Source organism: Anolis carolinensis, chromosome 1 (assembly GCF_035594765.1).
Source record: "Anolis carolinensis isolate JA03-04 chromosome 1, rAnoCar3.1.pri, whole genome shotgun sequence".
In the NCBI taxonomy this organism is placed as follows: domain Eukaryota; kingdom Metazoa; phylum Chordata; class Lepidosauria; order Squamata; family Dactyloidae; genus Anolis; species Anolis carolinensis.
The window spans coordinates 20,903,209-20,919,776 of NC_085841.1; the positions used below are offsets into that span (position 1 = coordinate 20,903,209).

General features: G+C 42.6%; 1 protein-coding gene across 1 annotated transcript in view; it reads left to right on the forward strand.

The window, feature by feature from the left end:
• The first annotated feature begins 9,420 nt into the window (after window positions 1–9,420).
• The window catches only part of mertk (MER proto-oncogene, tyrosine kinase), a 63,143-nt gene continuing 55,995 nt past the window's right edge, over window positions 9,421–16,568 (forward strand). Inside the window, exons 1-3 of the mRNA XM_003227004.4 lie at window positions 9,421–9,637; window positions 14,594–15,020; window positions 16,417–16,517. Coding sequence (XP_003227052.2) covers window positions 9,562–9,637; window positions 14,594–15,020; window positions 16,417–16,517 — 604 coding nt within the window. The 5' untranslated portion in view covers window positions 9,421–9,561. The remainder of the gene's footprint in view (window positions 9,638–14,593; window positions 15,021–16,416; window positions 16,518–16,568) is intronic.

The window sequence follows — 16,568 nt, forward strand, 5'->3', positions numbered from 1 at the left end:
TGTCAAGACCAGAAAAATAGCAGAGCCAAGTACTGATCTGATTGTGGAATGTTAAGCTTCTGAGAGTCTTGAAGAGTTTCCTGGATTGAAGTCCAAAGGTCAAAAGGAACTCAAGCTTTAGGCACAGGAGGAGGAAGGCAAACTGTTTCTTAAACAAATGGACCCTGTCTCTTCCAATTCCATGGTTTTATGATTTTATGTGCAAATGGACATTACCAGGTTAACTCTGAGGCAAAGAATGTGGTCATTTAAAGCCAATATTTAAGGAAGCAGGAACTACTGGCTGTTGGTCTTCCTCCAGTGTTTACATTTCCTTATCACTTTCCCCCGTATCTTCTAATTTTCCTTTTTACCCTAATGCTGCCCAGGAAGTATTATGAGAAAGCTGGGAAAGATCCAGTCATTCCACATTTATGGTCACTCCATTCAGCAGTGGGAAATGTTTCAGCAATCAGAATTGCAAATTAAGTCCACACTTCCACAAATCAAAGAATGGCACACAAAACACATACAGTAGGAAAAATGCAAGTGACTGTTGCTAGAGTCAAAAGTTATTTTAGCTTTTAGGGAACCAGCTGGATGTATCGTGCGTGGTGTGTGGGAGATTGGTTGGAGAGTGAGGCCGGGTGTGTTTTTGTTCTAAATATCTGTGGTTTAAAGAGAAGGGGGTGTTGAAGGAGAGGAGGTGAAATAGGGAAAGTCTCTGTAAATGTATGGGAAAGAGAGGGAGAAATGTATGGGAAAGAGGAGGGAGTGGCAGCCCATCTGAGCATGCGCAAAGGGGGGATGTCAGGAGCAAATTGAATGCCCGTAAAGGAGCCTCTGGTGCAGTGGGTTAAACTGCTGAACTTGCTGACCGAAAGGTCGGTGGTTCAAATCCGGTGAGCAGGGTGAGTTCCCACTGTTAGCCCCAACTTCTGCCAACCTAGCAGTTCAAAAACATGCAAATGTGAGTAGATCAATTGGCACTGCTTCAGTGCGAAGGTATCGGTGCTCCATGCAGTCATGCTGGCCACATGACCTTTGAGGTGTCTACAGACAATGCCGGCTCTTTGGCTTAGAAATGGAGATGAGCCCCAGAGTTGGGCACCACTAGACTTAATGTCAGGGGAAAACCTTTACCTAAAGAAATCCAGCCATGACCTGACTGCTATCCCTCCCATCTTGTTCACCAAGCCATTTCCCACAGTTGGTGTCATCCTTCTCTGATAATGTCACTTGTTATGATCTGCACCCTCAAAACCTCTCAGCAACACCACTGATTTTGGCATGAGAAAGTTGTGTTGCAAGGTAAAACCAAGGAAAGTATGGCTTGAACTCAAAAACAGAGGGCTATTATTGGAGTGCTTTAAAACCAGTGGAGGACTTTCCAGTGTAAAATAGACTACTAGATCAGTCTAGCCCATTCCAGAATCAACCCACTGTGTTAGAAAGTAGAGGAGAAGATGAGAGGAGAGAAAAGGGTGATCTAGTGGGGGACACAACAGTAACAGAGAGGAGACATGAGGGTGGTATGGTCGGGAAAATAGTAACAACAAAATATAGCTGCTCCCATATCTATGAGTGCCATGTTCCCGGACTTTGTGTGGGTACGTGAAACCACGAACAATAACTAACCTTATTAAAATGAAGGACGTCCGAGCCAAAAATAGCATAGAGTCATGTTGGAAGACCTAGAAAATAGAAAGTGTGCATTTTGTCAAATGGGGATAAATGAAACTTTGGATCACTCATTCCTCTCCTATGTCAATCTACTTTGGAGATGAGAGAACGGGTGGTATGATGGAGAGAAACAGATTAGAAGTCCTCAACATTTTCCCATTGCTGCTTTAGAGACGGGAAGAAAAAAAGAGGTTGAGAAAAAAAGATTTCTTTCCTCTTCTTTTCTCTAAGGTACAGAATTTGAAGCAATAAAGCCATCAATAGGAAAATGCTTTCCCACTTCTATCCTAGAGATTGGATAAAAAATGAGGGCATCCTAGGTCAATTTTTATCTTATCTTCCTCCCTAGCTGTTCATTTCCCTTGTTCCTCCCCTCGAAATCCTAAGAAAAATTAGAAGATAGGGGGAGAGTGATAAGCAAACATAAACAATGAAGGAAGAACAATCCCAATAGCACATGCATCCTTAGATGTTGGCCTACAATACCCATGTCTTTCTTTGCCTTAGGATTAATCTGTTTATTTGCACTTGCTTGTGTGTTTACTTTCCTCCTTCTGAGCCTAAAGCTGGAGTTGTTGTTTTTTTTTTCCAGACTGTCCTGCAGGAAACTCTTCAAGACCCTCCAAAGCTTAGCATTCCTCAATAAGAAGATCAGTACATAGCCAGTCAGCTTTGCTATTTTTCTGGTCTCTGCAGGGAGACCAGGGTGGGCCAACACACGGTCCACATATGCCCACTCATGCCAATACTGCATTCTCTACTACTGCTTCCCATTTTCTACTATTACTGAGCCTCATTCCTGATGTAGATTGTTTGTGTGTGTATCTACAAGTAGCTTTCAACCTAAGTTGTCTTTTTTAGACTACAACTCCCAGAATGTCCCAGTTAGAATGGCTACTGGCCATGAAGCCTGTTATAATCTGGAAAGCATAACTAAGGAAGTAGATTTCAGGTGTTGTGAAAGAGCAGGAAAATTTTATGCATTTATTTTTCTCTTATTGTATCATTATTGCCATTGAAGAAGAGAGGTACCTGAAGGATTTACTGTTCCATGTGCCAAAGTAACTTGGCAGCTACGATGTACTTGGAATGTACCTTGACTTGGCAAAGTAGACAAGGGGTTCCTTTTACTGCTCCATTTCATACACCAAAATGTCTTGGGCTGGCCCTAAGCAAACACACACACACACACACCCTTGGCTGTTGCCCTTGCTGCATTTTAAATGTACCCTCCCTCCTCTTTTCAGAGGAAACTGGAGTAAGTCCAATTCTGCTGCTGTCACGTCAGGGTAGCCCCTTAGTTGCTAGAGGCGCGTGCCTTTTCCGAGCTGGGTGATTACTTCAAGATGTTCAAAGTTTGCAAAGCCTAAAAAAGCAAAGAAGAAATACAATACATTGGTAGAAGTATAGCTCGAGCCACATAATGAAAAGATTATTTAGAAACCTCTGAGAGCAATTTGCTACTTTCCCTTCCCCTTTTGTTTTTATTTTTTTCCCTGAAAAGCATTTTATTTCCAAATAACACTACATCCTTGATTGTTTGTTTTTAGAAAGCTGGCTTGGGGGGGGGGGGGGCGAGGAAGGAGGTGGGAGTTTGTGAAAACTGAGAGCATACGTTTGTTTGGGTTGGATCTCATTTTATGTGTGTGCAGCTGGACTTTCCCACCCATTCTGCCTATTGCAGCCCTTCTTTCCTTGCAAAAGAAATTTAGGAGACCCTACAGAATGAGCAGAGTTATGATGGAGGAGGGATCATATCAGCTGGATGCAATTTTCTTCAGACATGATGTGTATTGTTAATAGGGCTAGAATCACTAATAGAAAGCCAGTGAGGAATAATGGTTTAAGTGTTGGACTAGGGCTCTAAGAAACAAGGATTCAGGTCCATAGTCACCTCTGGAAACCTACTGGATGATCTTGGTAAATCACATTATCTTGGTCTAAACAGGATGGCTATCCTATTCTGAATGCATCTTGCCAACAAAATCTCAAAATAACATTGTTGCTGCGTGCCTTCAAGTTGTTTCTGATTCATGGTGACCCCATGGGTTTTTCTGGCAAGATTTGTTCAAGGGGGTCCTTTGCCTTCTTCTGAGATTGGGAGGCTGGCTGAGGCCAGGAAGGTGATTACATTAACAACAAAACTATATGTCTTGACGGTGGATACATAGGTGGTTGTGGAGACCTATTATTGATTCGCATGTTCTTCTTGCAGTGAGGACAGAGCCGGCCCAACATAATTTTCAAGTGTAAGCGAATAGAAATTTTGGTCCCCCCCCCCCCACACACACACACACCAAACCACATGAACGGGCCAGCAGAGCATTGGATAAGCGAAAATGTTGGATAATATGAAGGCCAAGTGTGAATAACTGCAGTTGATCACCTTGATTAGCATAGAATAGCCTTGCTAGACATGGTTATGGTTATTGAGCATTATTCCTAGCAGTGCAATAATTGAGGACTTTTTAAGTATTGACCACTGGACTGATTCTGGACTATGATTTTGAACTTATGTGGTTGTAATTGTTGTTTTTAGTAGTTTTTGTTTTAATGTTTGAGTTTAATTGTCATTATATTATTGGAATTTGTATGTCGGCCATCGAATTGTTGCCAGTTGTGAGGCCACCCTGAGTCCTCTTCGGGTGAGAAGGGAGGGACAGAAGAATGGGAAATAAATAAATAAATAAATAAATAAATAGTAAAAAAAGGACAGTAAAAAAAAGGACAGTAAAAAAGAACACTCAAAAACAGGGGAATTCCAAACATGAAACAATCAGGGCCAGCTAACACCTCTCAACAAAGATATACAAACCCCACTTGCTTAGTTTCCAACAGACCTCACAACCTCTGAGGATGTCTGCCATAGATGTGGCACTCCTCTGGACACTTTCCAGCATTATTTGGCAGAGAAGGAGAAAGAATTTGGGCCCTTCCACACAGCTCTATAACCCAGGATATCAAGGCAGGATAACCCACATTACCTGCTTTGAACTGGATTGTCTGAATCCTTACTGCCATATATCCCAGTTCAAAGCAGGTAATGTGGGTTATTTGTTTGAAGCCATTCTTCCATGTTCTAGTCTCCAAGGCAGAAGTCAACAAGCTTGCTCCCTCCTCCCTATGACTGCCTCTCACATAATTATACATGATGAGGAAATTCCCAGCTTGATTTCGTCCCCGCAGGCTATATGATTATGTGGGATGCAGGACTTCTTTGGGGTCAGAAACACCATTTCCCGCCAAAGGGAAGGGGATGGGGTCTCAGAAACATAATGAGGCAACGTAACACATGGGCAAGTAGGAACACATAGAAAGAAACACTGAGCTTTTAGGGCAATTTTATATACATGAGAGATGTAGTTTCCCAAAGTACCCTAGCAAGCCAGACTCCTTGGCACATAAATCCTGGGGGACTCTAAAGAGAGGGATGAAGGAAGGAATGTCCCTAAGTTTGGGAAGGCACGGGGCCAGGATGGCCCCGATAGAGGGAAAAGATGAACTGATTGCAAGAGAGAGAATAAGTATAAGTTCCGAATTGCTATTGCTACGGGGCAGTCGGTGGCTCCCAGAGAGAACACACCAAACTCAGAACCAGGAGGCTGCGAGTTCAAATCCCGCTCAGGGACAAAAATGTCAAAATCAGTTGGAAATGTTTTGCCAGAGAAGGCAAGGCTTGACAGCTCGATTTATTTATTTACTACATTTATATGCTGCCCTTCTCACCCCAAAGGGGACTCAGAGCAGCTTACAAATTACATTCACATACAATACATTATATTATTAGCATAGTAAAATAATAGTATTAAATTACTATATTGTACTAAATCATTACATTGTAATATTATTAGTAATATTACATTTAATATATAATATATAATTAAAATTATTAAATTGTATTATTATCAGTATTATATCATAATAAATAAATAAATAAAGTTTTATTATTATTATTCTTAGAAGATAAAGGGAAAAGATGAACTGATTGCAAGAGAGAGAATAAGTATAAGTTCCGAATTGCTATTGTTACAGGGCAGTCGGTGGCTCCCAGAAAGAGTACACCACACTCAGAACCAGGAGGCTGCGAGTTCGAATCCCACTCAGGGACAAAAATGTCAAAATCAGCTGGAAAAAGGCACGGAGGGTACGGGGCGCACGGAGAGCTGCCAAGGCACATGTTTTGCCCAAGAGCGCCCCTCGTCGATGTGCGCCCAACTCCGAGGCGTAATTGGCGTCCCATGTTGGACCGGCCCTGAGTGAGGACATCGGTTTCCAGGTGGAAGGGGATCCTGGTCAGGGTTGGCTTGATGGGCCTTCCTCATGGCATGTTTATTCCTATTGCCCTCTGTGCCTCTTCAAATACCGTAGCACTGCTGGTCACAGCTGACCTCTAGTTAAAGCACTCAAGGGCTAGGGCTTCCCAGTTCTTGGTGTCTATGCCACAGTTTTAAAGGTTAGCTTTAAGCCCATCTTTAAATCTCTTTTCTTGTCCACTAACATTCTGTTTTCCATTCTTGAGTTGGGAGTATAGTAACTGCTTTGGGAGATAGTGATTGGGCATTTGGAAAACATGGCCAACACTGTGAATTACAGTGCGCTCTGGAGCATCCTCCAAAAAAAATCGGATGCTCTGACAAATTTGTGAACATCCTGCGGCTCCTCCATGATGACATGATGTTAACAGTCTTGGACAGCAATGGCTCCCAAAGCGAGCCCATTTAAGGTGGAATCAGGTGTCAAGCAGGGATCTGTCATTGCCCCAACCTTATTTTCCATCTTCATCACTATGATACTTCATCTTGTTGATGGGAAGCTTCCCACTGGAGTGGATATCATCTATCGGATAGATGGCAAGCTATTTAATCTCAGCAGACTGAAAATCAAAACCAAGGTCACAACAACATCTGTCATAGAACTCCAATATGCCGATGATAACGTAGTCTGTGTACATTCAGAAGAAGACCTACACACCACTCTCAACACCTTTGCAGAAGCATACGAGAAGCTCGGCCTCCCACTGAACATTGAGAAAACCAAAGTGCTCTTCCATCAGGCACCAGCCAATCCCTCTGCAGTGCCAGAAATACAGCTTAATGGTGTAACGTTAGAAAATGTTGACCATTGGCAGCCAGCTCTGCACAAAAGTCAACATTGACACTAAAATATAACACCAGTGGGATTACGTGTTTGTAAAATGTTCATTGTTTTGTGTTCTGTTTCACTGTTAGTTGTTAATGTATGTAAATAAAAATTATATATATATACACACCACCTGAGCTCTGGGAGTGCAGCATTTTTCCGAATGTAGCAGAGAGTGTTTGATGATCGGGACATCTGTAGAGATACCAAGGTGCTTGTTTATATAGCTATTGTCCTCCCAGTCCTGCCGTATGCCTGCGAAACGTGGACTGTCTACAGACGTCACACTCAACTCCTGGAACAATTCCGTCAGCGCTGCCTCTGAAAAATCCTGCAAATGTCTTGGGAAGATAGGCTGACAAATGTCAGTGTGTTGGAAGAAGCAAGGACAATTGTGGGAGTTGAAGCCCAAAATGCCTGAGAGCTGAAGTTTGCCCAGGCCTGGTATATACCCTAATATTCCTGCTGCGGCATGCAATTTTGTGTGTGGCCACTGCAGTTTTGAATCCTCTTGAAGCCGCATTATAATGTCACGCCAAGAAGCCAATGTACATGGCAAACAAAGTACAACACACCTTGTATAAATGTTTAACTTTGGTCAGAGTGTCAGCGACTTGCAGTGCATGGCCTTTGGATCTGTTGAGAGAGAGAGAGAGAGAGAGAGAGAGAAGGAGGGAACACCTCTTTAGCCATTCAGGTGCCAGAGGTTTATTTTATGTCCTTTCCTGGTGAGGAGGATTTCGTTCATTTAGAGCAGGCATGGGCAATCTTCAGCCCTCCAGGTGTTTTCGACTTCAACTCCCACAATTCCCAACAACCGGTACCAGTGTGTTGTCAGAGGCTTTCATGGCTGGAATCACTGGGTTGTTGTGCATTTTCCGGACTGTATGGCCATGTTCCAGAAGCATTCTCTCCTGACGTTTCGCTCAAATCTATGGCAGGCATCCTCAGAGGTTGTGATGTATATTGGAAAACTAAGCAAGCGAGGTTTATATATCTGTGGAAGGTCCAGGGTGGAAGAAAGGACTCTTATCTGTTGGAGGCCAGTGTGAATGTTGTAATTAATCACCTAGATTAGCATTAATGACCTTGCAAGCTTCATTCTTGCCTGGGGAAATCCTTTGTTCTGAGGTGTTGGCTGCCCCTGGTTGATTCATGTCTGTAATTCCTGTTTTCAGAGTGTTATTCTTTATTTACTGTCCTGATTTTAGAGTTTTTTAAATACTGGTAGCCAGATTTTGTTCATTTTCCTGGTTTTCTCCTTTCTATTGAAATTGTCCACATGCTTGTGGATTTCAAAGTCTGGCTACCAGTATTTAAAAACTCTAAAATCAGGCCATAAATAAAGAACGACAAAACAGAGGAATTCCAGACATGAATCGATCAGGGACAGCTCATACCTCTCAACAATTTTTTTTTATTTATGTTATTTCTATCCCGCCTTTCTTGAAGGGACTCAAGGTGGTTTACAGACCTGTCAAAAATTCAATGCTAATAAAACAACAATAGGTAAAAAGGTAAAGGTTTCCCCTGACGTTAAGTCCAATCGTGTCCGACTCTGGGGGTTGGTGCTCATCTCCATTTCTAAGACGAAGAGCTGATGTTGTCCGTAGACACCTCCCCGTAGACACCTCCAAGTTCATATGGTCGGCATGACTGCATGGAGCGCTGTTACCTTCCCGCCGGAGCAGTACCTATTGATCTACTCACATTTGCATGTTTTCGAACTGCTAGGTTGGCAGAAGCTGGAGGTAACAGCGGGCTCTCATTCCGCTCCCTGGATTTGAACCTGCAACCTTTCGGTCTGCAAGTTCACCAGCTCAGCGCTTTGACGCACTGCGCCACCGGGGACTCAAAACAACAATACAATCCAATGAAACATAAAGCAGCTAAAAAACCAATTTACGTGTTGTCGAAGGCTTTCATGGCCGGGATCACAGGATGGTTGTATGTTTTCTGGGCTGTATGGCCATGTTCCCGAAGTATTCTCTCCTGACGTTTCGCCCACATCTATGGCAGGCATCCTCAGAGGTAAACCAGTTTATGACTTGCTTTTATTGTCTGATTATTGGTTTTATTGTTTTGTTTTTATTGTTCTGCTTGGGCTTGGCCCCATGTAAGCCGCCCCGAGTCCCTTCGGGGAGATGGGGCGGGGTATAAGAATAAAATAATAATAATAATAATAATAATAATAATAATAATAATAATTTACATTAGGTATTAAAACACATGAGATTGTACGCAAAACTTTAATACAAAGGATTCCCCCCCGGAAGGAAGCAGCCAGGCTTTGAAGCTGCGAGGCCATTCAATGCTAATAAAGGTGGCCAATTGGAAAAAAAATCACACTTCCCTCAAACAAAGAATTCTTTCTCCCACCCTGGACTTTCCATAGCTATATAGACCTCACTAGCCTAGTTTCCAACAGACCTCAACAACCTCTGAGGGTGCCTGCCATAGATGTGGGCGAAACGTCAGGAGAATATGGCCATTACAGCCCGGAAAACTCACAGCAACTTATATGGTTCATTGCCCTCCCCTCCTCCTCCTTCCAGAGCCAGAGGCGGGGCCTCTCTTTCCATCCCTCCCTCCCTGCTTCTCCCCGCCTCCCTCCTAAAGTTTCCCCGAGAACTTTTTTGTTTGGGTCCAGTCCCTTCGGGGCGAAGGAAAAGTTGCAGCTGCTCTGCTCCCGAAAGGAGGATCCGAAGGGAAAGAGCAGCGTCCTGGAGGGCTTTCGGGCCGGGCTTTGGGCATCTGGCCATGGGAGGCGAGGCGCAAGGTCTGCGGTGGTTGTTGCGGCTGCTGTTTTTGGCGGCGGCCTCCTTCTCCAGGAAAGGTAAAAAGCGCTCCTTCTTCTTCCCTTGATCGTTTTGGGCCCCCAGAGGCGAGAGGAGTCGGGGAAGGAAGGTTTTGTTATCATCTCTCCCGACAATTCAAAGCGATGGAGTCCTGGGAGCTGAGCCTTTGGCAAAGGAGGCTAAAGGCATCCTTATGAGACTGCAAACTTCAAGATGCCATTGCAAGGCGCCCTGGGTGTCAAACAGCAGTCATTCTACAGTATAGACTATACATGGGCAAAGTTGGTCCCTTTAGGTGTTTTGGACTTCAACTCCCACCATTCCTGACAGCCTCAGGCTTAAGCGGCTGAGGGGGAAAAGGAAGGGGCCTGAGGCTGTCAGGAATGGTGGGAGTTGAAGTCCAAAACACCTAAAGGGACCAACTTTGCCCATGCCTGCTCTCATCAGGTGACACAAAAAGCTTTGATTTTTCAGAACTTCCTTTGCTGGAATCAGCGGTAAAGGAAGTCCATGTGGTCCTGATGATGTTGATTGTCATTTTTTTTGTTTAAAAAACAAAAAACAGAGTCAGGTGGAAGCTAACCATCACACTACACAGGAGAACCGACCGATTCCCAGAGAGAATATCTTTTAATCAAATATTAAATCTGATAGTACATTGCCAGGAGAGCAATAAGCTTACCTTTACCTTCAAGGTATTTATGTTGAATCAATTAAATTACACGAAGAAGCATAGAATAGCATTAAATAACAAATGATTGGGTTGCTGTGAGGTTTCTGGGCTGTATGGCCATGTTCCAGAAGCACTCCCTCCTGATGTTTTGCCCACATCCATGGCAGGCATTCTCAGAGGTTGTGCAGTCTGTTGTCGAAGGCTTTCATGGCTGGGATCACAGGGTTGTTGTATGTTTTTCGGGCTGTATGGCCATGTTCCAGAAGTATTCTCTCCTGACGTTTCGCCCACATCTATGGCAGGCATCCTGCTCACAACCTCTGAGGATGCCTGCCATAGATGTGGGCGAAACGTCAGGAAAGAATACTTCTGGAACATGGCCATACAGCCCGAAAAACATACAACAACCATATTGTGCAGTCTGTTGGAAACTAGGCAAGTTGGGGTTTATATATCTGTGGAATGCTTGGGGTGAGAGAAAGAACTCTTGTCTGCCTGAGGCAAGTGTGAATGTTACAAATGGTCACCTTGATTAGCACTGAATAGCCTTGCAGCTTCAAAGCCTGGCTGTTTCCTGGGGGAATCTTTTGTTGGGAGGTGTTAGCTGGCCCTGATTGTTTCTTGTCTGAAATTCCCACGTCTACAGAGTGTTGTTCTTCATTTACTGTCCTGATTTTAGAGTTTTTTTAAAAAAATAGCGGTAGCAGATTTTGTTCATTTTCATGGTTTCTGTTGAAATTGTCCATGTGCTTATGGATTTTAATGGCTTCTCCGTGTAGTCTGATATGCTGGTTGTTACAGTGATCCAGCATTTCTGTGTTCTCAAATAATATGCTGTGTCCAGGTTGGTTCATTAAGTGCCCCTCTATGGCTGACCTCTCTGGTTGGGTTAGTCTGTAGTGCCTTTCATGTTCCTTGATTCGTGTTTGGACAACGCTGTGTTTTGTGGTCCCTCTGTAGATTTGTCCACAGCTGCATCGTACACGGTAGACTCCTGCAAAAGGGAGAGGATCCCTCTTGTCCTTTGCTGAATGTAGTATTTGTTGGATTTTCTTTGTGGGTCTGTAGATAGTTTGTAGGTTGTGTTTCTTCATCACCTCAGAGGATGCCTGCCATAGATGTGGGAGAAATGTCAGGAGAGAATGCCTCTGAAACATGGCCATACAGCCCAGAAAATTCACAGAAACTCAGTGATTCCGGCCATGAAAGTCTTCAACAACACAAATCTCTGAATAATCAAATCCATAGTTATTAAGTCCACAAATGTGGAAAGCCAGATTAGTATTGCTTCTCAGTAACTAATTAACCAAAAACAGTATTAGTCTGAAGTTCAGAGATGTTATTTACATATCTTCAGATGAGGATGGCTTAAAATGCTGACATTGTAGGTCAGTTCTCTGTGAATTCTGCAACTAAATGTGAACAAAAATATCTCATTTGAGTAGATATGGGTTAAAGCTATATTTTCACTTCTCCATCTTTGAGAAATTCAGAATTTTGCCCTAGCTGCGAAAAAAAAGAGTACTACTGTTCACCAAAAAAAACACCCTTTGGTAAACTCATTTGAAAGAACCCTCTGATCCCCTTTGGCAACTCATTGAATGTGAAAAGAGGGAGGACTGTTCAACTGAGCAATTTGCCATTTTAATGAGAGGTTACAGAGGGTCACCGTCTAATGAGCAGATGAAACTATTGAGAGACATCAATTTGTAAGAATTTTGAAAAGCAAAATTCAAGCTGCAGAAATCAGGATTTAACATCATTCTCTAATAAAAATACCAAGTTAGTAAAATGATGAATCTGCTCCGGGTTTTAGTCCAAGCTTTAAATGGGTTGAACATGTTTGGAAGGTGCAGGATTCAGCACTTTGGATAGCGCTTTTAAGGTTTGGACTGAAACTTGAGTAGATTCCCTGCTCTACTGACACAGAAGCTACCAGGCAGGCACCATGTTTAGAGTATCTTTCAAGTCAATATTAAACCTATTTCTTCCAATTTGATTTCTATGGGGGGTTTCTATGTGAGACCTATGCTTCAGTCTCTCCTTTTGAAATGGACCATAAGAAGGACAGATAACAAAAAGTTGGCAGTGTGGCAAGTTGCCTGTTGTGACCACTGTGCCTCATTTTTTAAATTGATTTTTCCACCCACTATAACTTTAATGGGATGCTGGATTCTGGTGGAATCATAGCATAAACACAGATCAGTTCAATGGGAGACAAGGATGCAGCAAGTGGCAAATGTGAGCAGATCGGACTTTCTGTTTCCTTCTTTGCAATTTCAGCCTAAGAACATACAAATGTATGTTCACGAGCTTTATATGGCATGCACAAGGAACCATTATTTTGCTGGATCCCCACTAAAAGGGAGAGAACTTTGTGCACACTCAACTTGCCCATGTATGGTATTAATACCATCCGATGAGTGCATTAAAAAAGGAACAAAGACAGTAGGCATGATTTCAATTCCCTTTCATGTGAAATGGGCTTTTCTTGACTCTCTCTTCTGCCTTAGTAACTAAATGTGTAAGTAGGGTAGTGCTTTGTTGTAGCTGTCATTGTGTGCCTTCATGGTGTTTTTGACCTTTGGTAGCACTATCCTAATGTGTTGTCAAAGGCTTTCATGGCCAGAATCACTGGGTTGCTGTGAGTTTTCCGGGCTGCATGGCTATGTTCTGGAAGCATTCTCTCCTGATGTTTCACCCACATCTATGGCAGGCATCCTCAGAGGTTGTGAAGTTCTGTTGGAAACCAGGCAAGTTGGGGTTTATATATTTGTGGAATGTCCAGGATGGGAGAAAGAACTCTTGTCTGCTTGAGGCAAGTGTGAGTGTTGCAGTTGGACACCTTGATTAGCATTGAATGGCCTTGCAGCTCCAAAGCCTGGCTGCTTCCTGCCTGGGGGAATCCTTTCTTGGGAGGTGTTAGCTGGTCAAGGTGGCCAATTGCAACATTCACACTTGCTTCAAGCAGACAAGAGTGCTTTCTCCCACCCTGGACATTCCACAGATATATAAACCCCGACAGACCACTCAATTAGCTTTGAATGGCCTTGCTGCTTCAAAGCCTGGCTGCTTCTTGCCTGGAGGCATCCTTTGTTGGGAGGTGTTAGCTGGCCCTGATTGTTTTGTCTCTGAAATTCCCATTTTTTGTGTGTCAGTGGTTGCTTTGATGTATGGTTTAATATTATAACGTATTATTTTCATGGCATCTTGTATTTTAGTTGCAGTTATGGGAGAACCATGGACATTCTAAGCATTTAGCAATTACTAATTTTTCCTTGAGTAAGCCAGAAATGGGGCCCATAAATCTGCTGCCTTACCCTTTTGCAAATCGTTTACTAATTGAAGCTTGCTGGGGTTGTTCTTGCACGGTCTGTTTTGTTTTAACTTCAGGGAAATCATTCATGCTTGTTGAGAGCAATTTGGCATTTAAACTTGAGCAGTTGTGATGGAAGTTCCTTGAGCAGCCTATTAAAATACGGATTAATTGCCACAATTCTGCAAAGGCAAAGTTCAGGCAAAATCCTAGTTAATTATTCAGCAAATCTACATTCCTACAAGTTGAAATATGCTTAAGATAGTATTTTGTTGATTTGGTGTTCTTCCCCATCCCCATATGCATTGCAATCCACAACACTTTGTCTAACAAATTGATGGCCAATTGAGAGCATAACTTTTAACTAAATTTTAAAAAGTTTCCTTATACCCTGTTTCCTCCAAAATAAGACACAATCTTATATTAATTTTTGCTCCAAAAGATGTGTTAGGGCTTGTTTTCAGGGGAAATCTTATATTTCCAAACTGACTTTCTAAATGAACTATATCTAGGGCTAATTTTTGAAATAGGGCTTATATTTCAAGCATCCTCAGAAATGCTGAAAAATCATGACAGGTCTTATTTTCAGGTTATGTCTTATTTTGGGGGAAACAAGGTAATTTCACTAGTAATGGAATTTGTTGGGGTTTTGTTTTTTTCATAATTCCCAACAGCCTCCTCCAGCTTAATGTCTCTGAGATGTTCTTAATGAGGACTCCCATAACACTCGATCATTAGGCTGGGTGGAGTTAATGGGAATTGTAACTAAAACATCTGGAGGTGTTTAGGCTGGGGAAATGTGCCTTAATCAGACCTCTCTAACTCTACTTTTACATATTCAACCACTTTATTGTGTTGGTGCTATCTTGACTGGAGGATTTAAAACAGAGGCTGGATGGCCATAAATTGAGAATGCTTTGATTGTGTGCTCCCAAGTGGCAGAATGGTGATGGACCAGCTCTATGATTCTGTGATCGTGTCTGAGCTCTATCTCTTAATTTGCAGATCTTATTGAAGGAGCGAAGAGGTCGGACACATCATGGTCAACATCACATTTGCATTTAGAGGAGGCAAAGATGTTCCACCGCCTATCTCGCTCACTTCCTGTCAAGATGTCCGTAATGTATCCATCAGCCCCTCCAATGGGCTCCAGGACTGCGAAAGTGAATACATTCACCACTCCTGAAGGCGATGGAGCCAACCCTCTTCAATCCGTTAAATTTAACCCAACAGTAGGAAAGATACCAATTGCTGAACATACGGACATCAAATTTAATTGCTCTATCAAAGTTCCTAGATCACTAATTAACCAGGATTCCGCAACTATTTCCTTGTGGAAGAATGGAAAAGAGCTGCTTCATGCTGATAGGATGGCCAGCCAGCATTACCAATTAGATGATAATGAGCATATTTCTATGACATCTGCCTTCCGGTAAACAACTTAAATATTATTTAAACCTTGAACAGATTGCATCCAATTCCATGCTTCAGCCAGAAAAAAATATGTATTGTGCACTACCACTCCCATGACAGGATCCTATTGGCTCATTCCACAAGGATAAGGAAAAATCTGATTGGTCATACAAGTAGCAGGAATCCTGGGAGTTGTAGTTTGAAGCACCAGCACTCTTTGGCAGAGAAGGCTAAAGATCTTGTAAAACTACATCTCCCAGGATTCCAGAGCACTGAGCCATGACAGTCAATGTGGTGTCAAACTGCATTAGTTCTACAGTGTAGATGCACCCCTAGTCAAGCCATAGCCCCTTCATAACTCCAGCAGGTGTTTTATTTATTTATTTATTTATTTATTTATTTATTTATTATGATATTTATATCCCGCCCTTCTCACCCTTCTACTACTCTGATGTGAAACCAATTCAGGGTTGTTGTATGTTTTCCGGGCTGTATGGCCATGTTCCAGAAGTATTCTCTCCTGACATTTCACCCACATCTATGGCAGGCATCCTCAAAGGTTGTGAGGTATGGGGAAACTTTCCACAGATATATATAAACCTTCCTTGCTTAGTTTCTCCATACCTCACAACCTCTGAGGATGCCTGCCATAGATGTGGGCGAAACGTCCGAAAGAATACTTCTGGAACATGGCCATACAGCCTGGAAAACATACAACAACCCTGTGATCTGGGCCATGAAAGCCTTCGACAACACATTGAAACACATTCACTTGGGAAGATATATCATATTCTTTTGGTAGGCAAATATATTTTAATGGAAATTATAGAATGACCATATGATACCATATATATGCTCCTTACCTACACCTTAACTATAAAATATAAGAAGAAAGAAAGTATAGCGTGGTCTGCAGTACCAGCTTTGATAGGTTTCAGAATAACCTTCCCAGCCAAGATCTTGGTGTTGGGCCTGTTTGTCCTTATTATGTTGCTCTCTCATTAGTGGCAAGGCTGGTGGAGTAGCTCTCCCATTTTAGCCCCAAGGTCAAGCCTAAGGGTGTATCAACTGAATGCAGTTTGACACCACTTTAACTACCATAGCTCAGTGGTATGGAATTCTGGGAGTTGTAGTTTCACAAAGTATTCACCCTTCTCTGCCAAAGAGTGCCGGTGCTTCACTAAACCATGAGCTGGTCACTGATCTGGATGGGAACACTCTTCATTTTTCAGAATGCCAGCAAAAAAGCTAGGTTATTCCCAGGACATTTTTTCCATGTGGATTCGTGCCATATTTATTTTTGATCGTCCCTCAAATACTGCAGAATTATTTTGGACGTCTTCCTTCTGCGGCTAAGTCCCACAGTCAACACTGATGGCCTTATAAGTCTTTCTTCCATCTCCTTTTCCCTGCAGTATCAACAATATCCAGCGTGCTGATAATGGGTCTTACAGATGCAAATTGAAAGTCAATACCACTGAAATAGTATCAGATCCTATTTTGGTTTTGTTCGAAGGTAAGCTCGGGTTTGAAAGCATCGCTCGATGATGAGATATTGCTGTTGAAT